Here is a 17129-nt window from a genome sequence, read left to right as displayed (position 1 = left end):
TTGCTCCTTAGCAGTCAAATGCAGGGATTCTGAAGAAACTCATCTGAGAAAGTGAGATTTATCCCTTTAACTAGATCCATTTTCTATCAAAATGAAAAAGCAAGCTGGCAACTTTTTTAGTAATAAATTGTAGGTTTTAAAAATACACCCATGAATTTTGATGGCAGTGGGGAAAGGAAATCTTGATTCTATATGTCCACTGGCAGAGAGAATGTTTCTCTCATTTGTTTCACTTTCTGTTTCAGAGCATACAACAAAAGGAATGACTGTGAACACTCCAGCGCTCTGTTTCAGAAGCAAGAAAATTCTTGCTCCCATGGTGCGGGTTGGAACATTACCCATGCGTCTTTTGGCTTTGGATTTTGGTGCTGATATTGTGTACTGTGAGGTATGAAGGCTACAGAAATGGGGGAGGCTCTGTTTTCTTATGATATGGCAGTTTTATGAACAATATTGGTTTCTCAGTAGTCATAGCCTCATAGATGTTAAAGGGCTTAGCATTGTTACTGCATGGTCTTCAAACTTTCACATGTAGCCTTTTATTTTATTTAAAGTGAATTTTGTAATGTGGTATTACACCACTGTGGGTTTGTCTCTCTGGTGGCTACAGTTTCAAGCTCAGCGGAGTGAAAGACACTTCTGCTATTTGCTTCAAGATTTAGCTCCTCTAGGAACACACAAAGACCAAGGATAGTGACCACTCATACATTTTACAAGTATAAGCCTGTTTTACAAGTTTTATTAAAGTTATGATTATGCATATATATAAAAATTCTATGAAGACCTGTGCACAAGTTACGAATATAGTTATACTCACATCTTTAACAATATTCTTATGGTCTGATGGCTGCCTTGCCAATTGATCACTAGTAGAGGGATGGTTCCTGATGGAGTTTTCCATAGGAAGCTCAATTTTTCTAATCTAGACAACCTCTTTTTATAATATGTTCGGACTATACTTCATTAGCATTTACACAAATAGTGCACCTTGTGGTAAGGGCATGTGTTAGAAAAATGTGACTACCGGGTATCTTGTCAGCAAAAAATTACTTTTAATGTTAATTTTTTGCAAGATCACCCATAGGTACATCTTTTCCTGTAATCTTGTGTCATAGGGTCATTCTTTGGTCACTTACTTATGTCAAGCATTTCTTAAGCTAGTGGCCTAGTAACTAAGCTGACATTTTACAGGCCTCAGCCTGTAGGCCTTGCATTTCAGCCCTACTTAGATATCTAATACATACTTATCACTTCTAATTACTGATCAATCTTATACGTCTATAATTCTACAATTTAAATCTATGTAGCATACAATGATTATCTGTGATTGATATGATATGAGTTAATTATAACACCACACAACACTCAATAAATGAATGATAAAATGGACAAATTGGCTATACATGCATTCCCTTAATTTAAAAAAATAACGTTAAGAGGGAATAGATGGCTCAGGATATTGGTAGATATAGATCCTCTGATTATTATGTTGCCATTTGAATCTAGGACAGGTTTGTCATGAATGTTTATTTGATCACTGTTTGGGAGCCTCAATGAAAGGAACATGGTAGTTTCATTTTAGTTGCAAATAGACAATTTTTCCATGAACAAAAGCCATCATCAGAACTAGCTCTAATTTTCACACTTGCTAGCATTCTTGGCGTAGAGGCAAAGGATTGAAGTGGGCGAGCCTTATGGGGTTTGTCTATAGTACTTCTGAGAGTGAGCCTTCCAGGCTGAGTAGAGAGACTTGCGCTATGTTGGCTTGAGTTGCAGTTTCCAACCCCATCTCTGGACGCTCTCAGAAATTACCAGATAAACTGGCCCCAAAGAGATAGTGTACACACAGCTTGAATCACAGAATATCAGGGTTGGAAGGGACCTCAGGAGGTCATCTAGTCCAACCCCCTGCTCAAAGCGGGACCAATCCCCAGACAGATTTTTGTCCCAGAGCCCTAAATGGTCCCCTCAAGGATTGAACTCACAACCCTGGGTTTAGCAGGCCAATGCTCAAACCACTGAGTTAGCCCTCCCTTGACTGGTACAACTCAGGTCCTTAATAACATTACAACACTGAAATATATTTATAGTAAAACAATCTAAGTTTATTATCAAAGGTTAAATTTTAAAAGATAGTGAATAAGGCTGATAAATGGAAACAGAAATGGCTACATATATAAAACAAAACATACAATGAAATCTTAGGTCTATACTTATTAGTAGTTCCATTTCCTATTTAATAAAGTAGATTTTCTCCCAAGAATTCAGTTTTTGACAGAGTTTCTTGTTTTCAGGTAAAACAAGGATCTGAACTTTCATAAATACCCCCACCCTTCAAGGAATTTCCTCTGTGAATGGATAACAAAAATTTCATACTTATAGTTCAGTAAACCTTTTGTAATGCTCTTTGGTTTTAATCTGCTCTTCCCCGATGATTTCACATCCCCTTGTTGGTTGCATATGCACATGGGGCTTCCATTGTATTGAATAATAATAATTAGTTTACATCTGAAACAGAGGTGACTAAACATGTTTTGTCTGGCAAAGAACTTGTTTATGAACTCTGCCATGTTACAGATTTTAAAACATATTTTCAGTGTGTAAGTGTAACTCCTTATATAGCATGTATACATTCATTTCACAGTGATATTAATGAAGAGTGTGTCACCAGCTTTCATTTGATACCTTACAAGAAACTATTGATTACTCCTGAGGGCATTCCATGCCTAAAAATTATGCGCACAATATTTTAAAACTCTGCAAAATGCTGCAAATTTTATTTGTCAATAAATAACTTTGGGTCCAGCATGGCAGTGGGCAGCACAGGCCACTGGCTGCATTGAGGGGGGAGATCACCCTGAAGCCCCCACTTCCACTGCTACAGAGACACGGCAGTGAGGCTTCACCTGACCCTGACACAGTGCAAGGGCTGGGCCTGCCCCAGAAACACCCCAGGGCCCTGTCCCTCTGCGCCGGGTGCACCAGGTGTGGGTGGGCAGGCTCAGCCCAGCAGGATCCATGTGTGGAGGGGCTTAGTGTGTGGGGTGAGAGGTTTCTCTGTGGCAATCTGGGAGCGGGCGGCTCAGTGGAGATCTGGATGTACAGAGGATTATTGGGGTGTTCCAGGTGCAGGGGCAGTGGGACTCTGCACGGGATCCAGGTGAAGGTGGTTGGGGCTCAGGAGGGTGGGGTTGGGTGTGGGGAGATGGAGCTAGGCAGGGGGTGTGGGTGTGTGGGGGCTCAGGGGGTGTCCAGGTACCAGGGCAGTGGGGTTTGATGGGTTGGGGGTCCAGGTGCAGCTGGTTGGGAATCAGTGTGGTGGGAGTCTGGGTGTGGGGGGCTCATTGGAGGGGTCCAGGTGTAGGGGGGTAGGGCTCCTCACGGTGAGGGTTCGATGGGCCTGCTTAATGGGGGAGCCCCAGCTGCTGCCGAGGGGATGCCACGTGCCGGGCTCAAACTTCCCACCATGATTCCCCTATCCCCTTTTCCTCTCCATCACCCTCCCCTCATTCCCCCTCCCCCTGCCCTATTCCAGCCCCCCTTCCTTCCTTCCCCACTGCCTTTGTCCCCCCTTCCCTCATTTCCCCCAGCCCCACCGTGGGCACTCACTGTTATACAGAATAGAAAACAGGAAGATTCCCAGCACGCAGAAGGGGAGCATGACTGGCACTAGGACCCAGGAGGCAGCGTTCAGCTGCAGAGTCGGTGGGAGCCGAGAGACGGCCTCCTTCAGTTGGGCAGCTCTGCGCTTGCAGAATGACGGGGGAGCAGTGGCATGTTACCCCGTGTGCCCCCCCATGCCTTGCCTCTGTTTGGAGGGGGCAGCCCCCGAAAAAAACTGCACCTATGGTTGCACAGTCCTGCAGAATCTCCCCACAAGTAATTGATGGATAAATACTGTGAAAGCAGTATGTTAGGTGTAGTGAGCTTGTCTGACCAGATAGAAGTTGCTGTTACAGAACAGTGAGCCCTTTGCCAATTGGCATTAAGAAGTTCTGAGGGTCACACATCCCCTCTTACAGTGAAGCAGCGGGGTCAGCCACTGGCTGTTCCATAGGCTTTGGGTCATAACCCTCTTGCCTGGACCAGTTGTCTGCCACAATATTTTTTCTTCCCTTAATATGCAGAGTTTTCATGTCATATTCTTGGAGGGTTATGCTCCAGTATAGCATTTTGGAATAAGTATCTTTGGTTTGATATAGTCGCACCAACAGAGAATTGTCTCTTGAGGGTTACATCACACCTTATAATACCCCACGATACCCTTCAGAAGCCTTGTCTACACAGGGACACTTGGGAAAGTTAATCCAAATTAATTAAAGGTGTGAATTTAAATTGGATTAGTTAAACCACATTAAACTCATGTGCAGATGCTCTTGCCTTGGCTGTTTGGCTTGCCCCTCTCCCCATTCGTAAGCTGAAAACCTACAATTTCTAGACTGTTTTAAGGTACATAATGGTGAGTATCACAGTAATGGTGCTGTACACTGGCCCCCAAAGCACAGAATTAAAGTGGACTTAATTTGATTTACTGTAGTTCACTTTAAAAGTGAATGTAGTTCACTCTTCTGAATGTCCCTGTGTAGAGAAGACCAGAGAAGACAAATAATCTCCAGTTCATAGATGAGGAACTGAGACACAGATGACTTGCCCAAGGCCATGCTGAAAGTCTGGTAGAGTTAGGAGTTGAATGCAGGTTTGTGTCCCAGTCCAGGGGAATATGCTGAATTAGTTCATACTCTAGATGCTCTGCCCAAACATACCCTTTTACTGGCTGCCCATGCTCATTTTCTGGATTGTACCTGCTGGCTTTGGGTTCCTTGGCAAAATAGTGTTGTGGATTGCCTGTGTTGTGGATTGCCAAAATGCCCTTTTAGGCTGGGCTTCCTGCTGTCTGGCGTCTTGAAGCTTGGGTTTCCAGCACAGAAGCCTGCAGAAAAGAACCTATACATTTTAATTCCCAGGCTGAGACACTTTTTATAGTTACAGCCTGTAGCTTTACCATACACATTGAAAGCCCTGAAAAATTGGTTTTGTAATAGAAATACTGGCGGACCCTTTAAGTTGATTGTGGAATGGCCATTGTGATAGTTTTCAAAATTATCACAGGATATGAAAACGTCTTTCTAGAAAAGAAAGGACCGATCACAATAGAGTGGGAACTTTAATCTGTAGATAACGTAGGCTCTCAGTTCATTATAATCTTCATACAATTTTGTCTTCCATGTTCCTTAACTGTTTAGCTTTCTTTTGGCTTCTAAAATATGTTGCTTTTCTGTATGATATAGAGTCTGACCTTGACTAGATAATTTGACCAAAGACAAAAAATATTTTTTGTTGTTGCCTCGTTTAATGGCTGTTGGATAGTGAAGAAATGGAGAAAAGTTGTCAGTAAAATTTGATTCTTGCAGCATTTGAGAATATCTCCAGGAAACTGCATAGTTTCTCCGATCTAGAGAGGTGGGTCCTGGACTTCTCATCAGGGTAATGCTCCTGGACTTTGCTGTTGAGAGGTTGCCTCTTTTTGTTTCAGCCTCTGAGTAATAGGATTAGTCTCCTGGCTATAGGTGTCTGGTCACTTTTTATCCCAAGCTGTAGAATTACCATAGGGTAGTTGATTAGATGGGTCACTGATCTAGTCTACGGTTATAACATTTCTGTACATATGATTATGAAATCTAATTGTGGTCATAAACTATTTTATAGTGTTTCTTTAATTTTCATTCATGTCCTTTTCTGCTGTTTCTCTAGAGCTGAAATATAGTATCTCTCATAAGAGGCAAATTAACTAATTTTACTCTGATAAACTTGCTAGTTTATTTTTATTTAGTTTTTTTTAATTCACTTACATATATTTCTGATCTTTATTCGTAGGAGCTGATTGACATAAAGATGGTGCAGTGCAAAAGAGTTGTAAATGGCAAGTACAATATATTTTGATAAAAGCTTTCAAGTACCCTTTTTTTGTTTCAGTAAATGATGAGAAATGCTCTGTTACTTTGTTGATTTGGTAGCCAGAGACTCTCAAGCAGTAGCTACAAGAGGTGTTAACATTCCCATTCCATTTAATGAATTGTTAGAGGGACACAATTATTAGAACATACGCTGGAACACAAGAACATTCATGTTCACAAATAACTAGACCAAGCAGTTTCCTCTTTAATGTGGTAGCTCAGAGGGACACTCAAGGGAGTGTAGTAGTCTTCAACATAGAGCTATTCTCAGCGTAGGTCAGTTTTTTGAGCTCTTGCCTTGGCTGTTTGGCTTGCCCCTCTCCCCATTCGTAAGCTGAAAACCTACAATTTCTAGACTGTTTTAAGGTACATAATGGTGAGTATCACAGTAATGGTGCTGTACAACCCAAGAAAGCACATGCTGAAATTTTTGACCATTATGTAAACATGTAGCAAACTGGGTCTTGATTTGTTTTGTTTTATTAATGTTTAGGTTTTAGTAACGGTTAGTTGAAAAGAAAAGATGAACCTGAATTGTTTGAAGATGAAAATGGGGTGACAAAGGTGTACGTCAATTTTTAGGTTTCAGAATCTTCAACTAAAATAGTAGCTTCCACTTTGGTACAGTGCCTAATGCAATGGGGTCCTGACTTGGTTGCCCTTTAGGTGCTACTGCAACATACATTTCAAATAATAAGTAGTGACTGCATGAAAAGGGTGAGGAACTGGACCAGAAACAAGGCAGAGCATAGATATTAATGGACCAGATGGAACACATTCTATATAGATTTATAGTTAATATGGTCCCGTTGGCTATAATGAATTTTTCTGTGTAAATCATTACAAGATGACCCAGTTTGTTAACAGTTTGAATGAGAAGGGCTTAACTGACCCTTCTGAAAGCAGATACAATTTGAGTCTACAAGTATATGCCTACAAGAAATGAGATTCGTCCCAGTATGAAGGATCACCACAAAGATCTATACACCTCTCTGCCCTTCAAAGTGGATCTTAAGAGATAAAGAGGGACTGGCACATTCATCTTAAAGGTGCCAGGTGACATTGGCAATTATGATTTCTAAGGAATTTGTATATGGTGTGGTGTATTAGTATACTTTGTCTAATATTATTCATATTTTTGCGAAGAGACCACATTTGTTTTCCTCAGTTACTGACACCAGATGTCAATCTATTTCATCTGTATTTATAATGATGTTTCATTAGGATGTTCTCGGTGGCATCTGTCAGCTTAATCACATGAAAACTGCTTCTGCATAATAAAATTCTTTAATGTTCCAACTAAACCTTGGAGTCAGTTTGCTAATTTTTATATTAGCAAGTTATTGGCTAAAAAATTGTAATTTTTCCCCCATCAAACTTAGAGATTCATGGAATTCAAGCCAGAAAAGGCCATTGTGATCCTCTAGTTTAATCTCCTATATAACACAGGCCGTACAACTTCCCCAAAATAATTCCTAGAGCATTTCTTTTAGAAAAATATCCAATCTTGATTTTAAAATTGTCAGTGATGGAGAATCCACCACAACCCCTGGTTAAATTGCTCCAATAGTTAATTGCTCCCAGTGTTTTTTGTTTTTTTTTTTGTTTTTTTTTAAATCTGCCTTTTTTCCATTTTGAATTTGTCAGGCTTCAACTTCCAACTATTGGATCACGTTATGCCTTTCTCTGCTAGATTGAAGAGCCCATTATTAAATGTTTGTTCCTCTTGTATAAGCCTCAATCAAGTGACCCCTTAATCTTCTCTTTGTTAAACTCTAGGTTGAGCTCCTTTAGTCTATCACTATAAAGCATGTTTTGTAATCCTTTAATCATTCTCGTGGCTCCTCTCTAAACCCTCTCCCATTTATCCACATCCTTGTTGAATTGTGAACACCAGAACTGGACACAGTATTCCAGCAGCAGTCACACCAGTGCCGAATACAGAGGTAAAATAACCTCTACTCCTACTTGAGATTCCACCATTTATGCAGTCACAGCTTTCACTTTGAACACTTGGAGTTGTGGTTTTCAACCTTTTATCCTTCTGCTAACCCTCACTGAATCACTTTTTCTTTTCTGTGATCCCATATTTACTACTTGCAGCCAGTCCTCAGTTACACCTCAGAATCCTTTGTGCCATTTTCCATGAGAACCAGTAGAGTGTTTTATGGGTGCGTTTGGCATCTGAGGACTGCTTTCAAGTGTTTAAGGAAAACTGGATGAGGAGAGCTATTTGCTTGTGGCCATGTTTTTAGAACCTCTCACCTACATTAATGAACATAGGCCAAAGTGAGCCTTGGCGTAAGTGGGTGTTATTCCCATTGAAACCAAAATGGAACTGCTCCTACTTAAACCATGGCTTAATTGGCCCCATGATGGGAGTAGAGAAGGGGACGTTTGAGGTATTTGATCCAGACCACTTTAATATAGGAATATCAGCAGTTCTGTAAAGGTAAAAATTAGTTACTGTATTTTGATATATAATAAGCTATAAAAATATTCAGTCTGAATGAGTAGAAAAATAAAACATTGAATCAATGTTACTTACAGCTTCTCAGTAGCTTGTCTGTTTTCGTCTTGTCATGGAGTTAAATTCAATTGTTTTATACTCAAATGAATTTACTGTATTAAATTCAAGGCTTCATAACACATGTGCAATTCTCATTAAGACCTTTTATCAAGAAGATTTTAGAATCTGGTAATTTCTGTAGGCTAATACAAGTCACTGTTTTGCTGTACGTACCTCTCTTCACAAATGTTTTAGAATACTGCAGTAATCCTTTTGGATTTAGCCATGGATTTTGCAGTAATCTCAACTGCAGTCCTTCCCAGAGACCCTGGCAGAGTTTTGGGGAGAGGAAAAATGCAATGTATGCTTCCAGTAAATTACAGAAATTTAAGATGCCATCAGGTTAGCTTGGGCTCAGAATGTTTTTTAAAAACAAGGTTTAAAAAAATTGAATTTTTTTCAGTTGGATTGAAGTCATTTTAATTCTAGTATAGGGTGACGGTAGGAGATGTCTGGAGTCCAGCATTCTCCTGGGGTATCCATAAGCAACACTGCAGCATTATGCCTGGTGATTGAGAACTGGAGAGTGAAAGTGACTAGTTCACATGCATTATGCAAGGTGAGAGAAATTCATGAATATTAAAGGTTCACATTTTAAAATACTTCTCACTCTTATTAGAAATTGAAAAAAATTAAACCTATTAACCTAAATGTTAAAGCTCCAAGTGTCTTTGACATAGCTTACAAAGGCAAATAATAAAACTAGTAACTGTTGTTTACTCCAGGAACTACACATCTTTACACAGGCTTTAATCCTTAAGCCTTCCCCTCTCCAAAAGCCTTGGCATGGCCTGAAAATCAACAGACCTATTTTTTGTTTTGTTTTTGCCAGAACCTGGGCTAGATTTTAACGCCGAGGCCGCCTCATAATGAAGGCTGTACCATCAGCTTCTCCTCTAAATCAAGAGAGATTCAGTTCAGGTTCTTGCGCTAATTGTGGGTGGATCAGTATGGCATATGAGAGAGATGGACAGTCCCTCAGTAGTCTGATTGTAAGACATTTAGGGCTTTTAAAAACCTAAAAAATACCTTAAGCTGGACTAGGAAACTGTTGGAGAGCCAGTGCAGAAGATAAGAGTCCATGTCCGTTCCTGTTGGTAAGCACAGCCTACCAAATAGGCTGCCTCTGGTTCTGCATCACCTTCAGCCCCCTGGTTGGCTTAAGGTGCATTGCAGTAGCTTACAGTTATGTTAGGAGCATTGACCAAGGAATTAAAAAAAATACATATTTCAACATAACATTGTCTTTAGAAAAGCTAGCCAAAGTGCATCACTAACAGACAGAGCAGAACTGCTCTAGCCATTCAGGGAAATAACTCATTTATAATTGTTTCTATATATGCTTTCATAAACAAGTTTTGTTAAAATTTAAATAACTTCAAGTTGATAGTTTAGACTCGTGAACTAGGACATTCAACAGTAAGTCTTGCATTTCACACCGATTCTAAAACCACTGTTTTTTCACAAATATCTGTGTGAGGGACGAAGCATTGGTTGTAACACTTAATTGTCCGTTCTGTTAGTTTGTATTACAACCTAATGAACTTTTCAGTCTAGTTGATTTTGCATATATGACTCAACTCTGCATTGTTTCTTGATAAACTTTATGATTCTGACATTGAAGTCTACAGCTTTATTTGGTAGAATTTCATTTATATGCAAACTGTATATTTTTAATTGCTTCACCTGGCTTATTTTGTGATTATATTTAGCTATATTATTTTCTCCCAATTTTGTGTCTCTCTCCTATTTCATGTAGAGGTGCTTGAAACAGTGGACTTTGTAGCACCTAACGAAAGAGTTGTTTTCAGAACGTGTGTGAGAGAGAAAGATTGTGTTGTCTTTCAAATGGTAAGAAACCAAGAACAGTTACATTTCTAATATCAAAGTAGATTAATTTTACTAGCACTGTACTGTTTAGATATGTCTAAGTGTAGCTCTGTGTCAGATGTTAAGTAGCTCCCAGATTTCTCAACTAGGGTTAATCTTTCTGGACTCTAATTTCACACTGATTGCATTGCAGGATTTCTAAACTAATTGTATACAAGCTACATTACATACAAGCATACACAGAATAGATGACCAATGTGTATATTGTGGGCCACAGATGTAGCTTATTTCTACACCATGTTATTTTAGCTATATGTTCGAATATACTAGTACCAAAACTAAATTACAGTGAAATGTGATCTTACCATCATTTGTAATTTCATTAAATAGAACTTATAGCTAGATATCATTTGTGTTTAGTAGTTTTACTAACATTTAGCACTTATTTTTATCAACATTTTTTGTTTTCCTTGTTCATTCATTCAGTTAACTGGTTGATTTGCATGTGTCAATCCTGTAAATATCAGTGATGTTTAACATTTCACAATGCCATACACTTCACAGAAGAAAGAAGGACATTGTTCCTGCCCCAAATAATATAAGTTTTAGACAACGCAAGCAAGGGTTGGTGGGCAAGGATTACTGAGCTACAGTCACCCAGTTCTCAGTTTAGGCATGTCTCTGTTATGGTGGTTCAGCTAAGATTTCCATATTTATAAGAAAAAGGGACAATATTTATTGTGACTATAATGTTTTTATTAGATTAAAACAAATTCAGTCTTGACTTTTAAAATGCAGGACAACATTTGTGTTATATAATGGGCCCTGATCCTGTAAAGATTTAAGTACATTCTTAACTTCACACGCTATGCTGACTTCAGATATGTCTTTAACTGACTAATTTTGCTATCTAGTAGTGGATCTCGGTCATATTATACATATACCGACTCTAAAAAGTGTATAAATGGTGTATATCTACACAAAAACATTTATTATAAAACAGAATCAAGTGAATAAATATTGATTATATCCTTTTTGCCCCACAGGGATCAGCAGATGCTGAGAGAGCATTGGCTGTAGCCAAGCTTGTGTAAGTTCTCATAGAATCTTACCTGAAAATAATTTCTTCCCCTGTGGCTTGCTGAGGTGTAATTTAATTTGTAAAGACTAGTTTTCAGTTTTAGCCAAATGCAGCTATCATTTGAAACCAAGCATTGAAAACTTCTGATGCAATTTGATGTATTTTCCCTAGTCTTCTTTATTTGTACTATTATTATTATCATTAGTTATTATTATTAGTTATTTATAAGTCTTTCAAGGGGAAGCTAATATTTTTAAAGGTCAGAAGTAAGGAATAAGAGTCCTGTGTGATTAGCAGAGCTACTAGGGTAAACAAAAGTTCCACATACCACTAAGTGTTAAAGGAGCTGCTCAGCAAGTTGCAACAGAGTTCACCATCTAGAAAGATCAGTGGGGGAGCAGCATGAACTGGCTGTACTCCTGCTCTCATTAGCAGTAATGATTTCTTTTCAAGGCAGTAGCTGCTCAAGCAATTACTTTTCATGCGAGTGACTGCTGTGCAACTTTGTAATAGGCATGCCAGGTCTCTGTCCTCAACGTGTTTTCTTCTGGGTGCTGCACATCTCCTGATAAAGCCCTATTGACCAATTTCTTGTATTCTTTGTGATTTTAAAGCTCTCAACCAGATGTGTGTTAAATAGAAGAAAAACAATGGAAGTTTTGCTTCTGTGGTGGTGAGGAATATAACTTTTAAACCCACATAAGACACTTTTCTTATTTATTTTTGAAAAATGATATAAAAGAGTCTGTTGCAGAGTTTGAGTCTGTGGGGAGAACATCCTAACTATGTTTGTTCCCTAAGACTCAGTAATCTTTGAATTCTTCAATAAAGGCAAATGAAATTCTTATATACGTATTGAAATGGCTTTGGAGACCACTGTATAAGTATACACAAAATTTAAACTAGTGAGGAGATAAAAGAAAAGATTCAGAGGTTTGGAAAAAATCTCTAAACTTCAAATTCTCATCTAAACTTCTTGGGAATGGAAAACTCACTCGAACAGGCTCTCTGGCAAGATGCTTTTTTCCTTTTTCTAGTCTGAAATATTTGTGGGGATTTTTTGTTCTTTTCTTTTCAGAGAAAATGATGTAGCTGGGATTGATGTCAACATGGGCTGTCCAAAAGAATATTCTACTAAGGCAGGTTGATTTTAATCTCTTTAAATATTCTCTTTTCCTGCTTAAGAGGCACAGGATGCAACACATGTTCTGCTTTTCTGGTTCTGGCAAGTTATTTGATTTTCTCTGTTCTGAATGTTGTGAATGTTCAATTATTTGTAGTTTCAATGAGTCATTCTATTCTTGGCTGCAACTGTGATCTCTTGTCCTTATTTTTGAATTGTTAACTGTATTTGTCCAGATCATTAGAAGCATCAGGCCAGTCATTTTATTGTTGCTCCCTTTTCTCTGATTTATTAGTCAAAATTTGAGGCCTTGCGGCTATTTAAATTAGCAGGAGAAATTAATGAAAATCAGGTATTTCCTAGGTGCAATCCTGCTTATTTACAAAAAATGTACACACAATCATCTTTCCGTGAACATAGTAGGAACAAAGAGGAGGCAGTTTCCTTGAACAGAATTTCAAGTCTCTTTCCAGCCAGTGTTCTGCTCAGAAAGAATCTCTCTGTCGGCTTCCTCCTAGGGCCATATTAAAAGTGCTTCTCTTGCTGTCTGCTGGCTTATCTGCTTTTGTGCCCCCTGCCCTTCTCCACTGCAATCCAATCAATCCCCCTGTTTCTGTTATCACTAAACAAAAGGGAATTTCATTGCTTGCTCGCTTAGGGTACGTCTACACTACCCGCCGGATCGGTGGGTAATGATCGATCTATCGGGATCAATTTATCGCGTGTAATGTAGATGCGATAAATTGATCCCCAACCTCGCCTCTTCGCCGTCAACTGCTGAACTCCAGCAGTGCGAGAGGCGGAAGCAAAGTCGATGGGGGAGCCGCGGCCATCGATCCTGCGTGGCGAGGATGCAAAGTAAGTAATTCTAATTCGATCTAAGATATGTCGATTTCAGCTACGTTATTCTCATAGCTGAAGTTGCATATCTTAGATCGTTTCTTCCCCCCCCCCCCCCCCCCCCCCCGTGTAGACCAGGCCTTAGGCTGAATGAAAGGCTGCCAGAATGCTCTCCAGCATGACATCATGATTGGAAGGTTCTCTTCAGCTTAAACAATATTTCATCTTTAGGTATGCAGCGGCTTCAGAAAGCTGCACATGCTGGCTGTTCATCAGGCCAATCTATTCACAGGAATAACTAGTTTGTTGCATGAACAGAAAAGCAGGGAAGCTTTGCTCTAAATAGATGTAATGTTTCTGGGGACAGAGGTGCTTAAGGTGACCCCTGACTTCAGTGCATCACAGTTTTCTATTGAAGGGTTACAAAACACCAAAATCTCAGCCTTCTGGTTATCGTTGTTGGCTAAAGAAATTTAGTTTGGTATTTCAACTTCCTTTAAATGAAATATATTGGGATTTTTGGATCATTTCTATTGTACCAGGGTGATGCAAATGAGTCTGACTTGCAGCATCCTTTAACTGTAGATATGAGAATTAGCATTAACATTAACTGGCATTTTAATTGCTGTTACCACTGTTATAAAAGAAAAAACTAATATTTATTCCACTCGAATATGAAAAAGGAACACCTCAAAATGCTTACATATAAAACAATTATTTTATTAAATAAAGAGATAGCAAATAGAATTAATGCTGTTGTTCTCAGAGCCAAAAATCTATTTTATTGAGGAGGAAAATTTCATTTTTATTTTTACAGCTCATTAATATTAAACAAATACCAAATATTTGTTATTACCAAATGATGCTGATTAGTTAAATCACACAAATAATCCTTAACATTAAAATTATTGCTAAATAAGAAATTAACTGGAAATCAATGATATTTTAAAGACAGTAAAACCACAACATATGAATAGAATGATCAATTTCATTAAAATACAATTCTTGATCAGTTCCTATTGTCCATATGACATTTTCATATGCTAATCTATTTATGGTTATTTATAACCGGGTAATAGTTCTCCTCTGGAATTAGATCAAGGACAGGAGTAACAAAAGAGTTAAGTATAGATTATGTATTTTGGATATGGAAATCAGATTTTGATACCTTTGAGCAGTTTGTAGTTGAATTTGTGAACAGTATTCATTCTGCTATAAAATTGCAAATGTTGATAATCATAATAATTTTAGGATATACATGTTAGCATATTTCAGAACAAAATTGGTACATCTCTTTACAAGAGAAGTATAGATACAATATTTTTTGTACACGATAGTGGATTTCATGTTGAAACTATAATAAGAAATAATATTCAGTTGTTGAATTAAATGAATATGTTGTAATCAGAGAAAATGTTTAAGATTGATTGATTAGAGACACAGCTGGTAACAATGCCTATAGTCAAGGTTTTCCAATGCTTTTTAATTGTAGGACTTCAGTTGGAACTTTCAGGTTGACATGTTCTATGCTGGTCATCTGCCTCAACCTGAATATTTTTGGAAAGTTCCATCAAAAAAGATTCAGCTATTTCCAAGAACAAAGTTAGGAGGATGTGTTTTGCTAATATTAAAAAAACTAACCTACCAAAAACAAAAACCCAACCCAGTTTGTTGAGAAGCAATAGTTCCATGCTTTGGAACAGGGACTTAAAATTTGGCAGGGGTCACCTTGGGATCCCCATGATCATTCACCCAAAATTGGCAAAGTTATAAACCTCTGAAAATCACCATTTGCACATGTTCGATAGGGATTTGTTGGTAGCGGGCAACAAAATTTTCTGAACATTGTGTCTGCGGTGCCTGAGCAGTACTTTCTCTGCAGTTGCTCTTTCTGGCTGCTGTGATCCCAGGCCCCAGATCTGAAGGCACAGATGCTCTCTACTGGGTTCTGAGTGCTTTCCTGCTGTTGCCCAGGCAGGCTGGAGAAGGATATTTCACTTGAATGCAGGTGAAACTGGAGCAGAAGAGGAAATGGGAAAGAACAGGGCTGGAGAGACCATAAGTTCGGAAATATTCTCTTTCAGAATTGAGCCCTCAGAATTGAGCCCAGGATTCCAGAGTGCCAACATTACTCTCTTGTTTAGCAGATAGCTGTGAAGCAGGCTGGCAAAGTTCACGACTCATCCCCTTCTAGTGGGTAGCCACATATAACAGCCTGCTATTAAGATACCAGTTGCTCCAACAGCTCAGGTGATAGAGCTCTGTACTGTGAATCTAAAAGTCCCAACCCTGCTGATGATCTATGTGAGATGATTGATATGGTTCCACATGATGGAATTTGCTTTTTTTCAATTTTCCTTTTTTAAAAACTGAATTTTTAAAGTGTGTAATTTCCTATGGTACGAGAACATTTAGCCCACTTAACAGTTAGGAAATTACAAAATTCAGGTTGCTGGTGCAACCTTAATTTGTCTCCCTTGTTCATGTGTTTTGAGTCTTTTAATTACATAATCTGTGTTGGTCTATTGCATGGTAATTGTAAGATCCTTCTTTAAATATACAGGTGTAATTTGAAGAGTATCAGCAAGATACCTTAATTTTGCTGGGGACATATTTAGGTTTTGCATTATTTTCAGGAAATGGATATGTGTTTTTGTGTGATTGTATGTTGGAAGGGGAAGGTTGTTGTGGAGTTGTGGGGGCTGAACTCTTGTAGGTATAAAAAAATTTCAGTGTTTCAACTTAAGGTGAGATTTTAAACCAATTTAGTGAAACCAGCGCTAAAGACTCTATAAACATAGACAAATCTTGTGTGCTTTGGATATTTTGACCCGATCCAGCAAAATACATAAGCATATTCTTAATTTAAGTATTTTGCAAGTCTGCTCTCATATTTTACTTAAAGGACATGGTCTTGAAGGGAGGCTGGTATGGATATTTAATGTTGCTTAACTGGTGATTTCCTTGATTTTTAGTGGTGGCATGCCCAAGAAATTAAACTTTTTTAAAATGTAAGTGTATATATATATAACTGAATATAAAAGAATTCTGTAAATTGTGACCTGCAATATTGGCTACTACATTTTAAATAGAATTTTAGTTAAATCAACCTTACAAAACATAGTTTCCCACTTTATTGAGGCAAATCAATTCCTTGATGGATGCCTGAGTTTGTGTAACTGGTTAGTTTTAATAAATATGTTGGGAATGAACAAATCAAAACACTACCCCTACACATGCAACATTAAAATAATCTAAATCATCTAAGGTTAATTTGCATTAAATTAAATTTTTAACTTTTTGGCATTTCTAAACCAGCTGAAGTATAAATAGAGCTTTTAGCAGGCCATGTTGCTCCATTTTAATGTCAGGTGCACAAGCAGAAGAAAATGCAGAAATGTTGCAGCAGTTGTCATAGCAAAGAGCTGAAACTCATAAAAAATGACTTATGACTTCATTCCAGAGAGAGCGAGCCTGGTTGCAGTATTAAACACTATATCCTGCTGTCCTTAATGCTGTTGGCATAGTTAATAAATCTCCTGTGAGATGTAGCTTTCAGGCTTCATCTTGCAGAGACTGAAAAGACAAAGCATCTTCACAGGTAATAATTAAACATTGTCATTCTGTATAATTTATATTAGAATGTGGAGTATTTTACCATATGATTATCATCATGTTGAGTTAAGGGAGTATTAAATAAAATCTGGACCTAACCTGCTGATCAGTGTTCAT

At 38.3% G+C, this 17129-nt stretch overlaps 1 protein-coding gene across 10 annotated transcripts in view; it reads left to right on the top strand.

The window, feature by feature from the left end:
• The window catches only part of DUS2 (dihydrouridine synthase 2), a 48105-nt gene that overhangs the window by 6316 nt on the left and 24660 nt on the right, over positions 1–17129 (top strand). For 2 of the 10 annotated variants that reach the window (XM_065567601.1, XM_065567602.1), the window contains 6 exons: positions 246–388; positions 5875–5920; positions 8953–9082; positions 10283–10374; positions 11400–11443; positions 12513–12573. In XM_065567601.1, the coding sequence (XP_065423673.1) occupies positions 9076–9082; positions 10283–10374; positions 11400–11443; positions 12513–12573 (204 nt within the window). In that variant the 5' untranslated portion in view covers positions 246–388; positions 5875–5920; positions 8953–9075. Of the gene's footprint in view, positions 1–245; positions 389–5874; positions 5921–7932; positions 9083–10282; positions 10375–11399; positions 11444–12512; positions 12578–17129 lie in introns of those variants that run through there. The other 8 variants (XM_065567597.1, XM_065567598.1, XM_005289746.5 and 5 more) reach the window with 6 other exon arrangements.

Source organism: Chrysemys picta, chromosome 14 (assembly GCF_011386835.1).
Source record: "Chrysemys picta bellii isolate R12L10 chromosome 14, ASM1138683v2, whole genome shotgun sequence".
Taxonomy (NCBI): Eukaryota; Metazoa; Chordata; order Testudines; family Emydidae; genus Chrysemys; species Chrysemys picta.
Note: the sequence above shows the minus strand (reverse complement) of the source record. Positions and strands in the feature narration are given on the sequence as shown.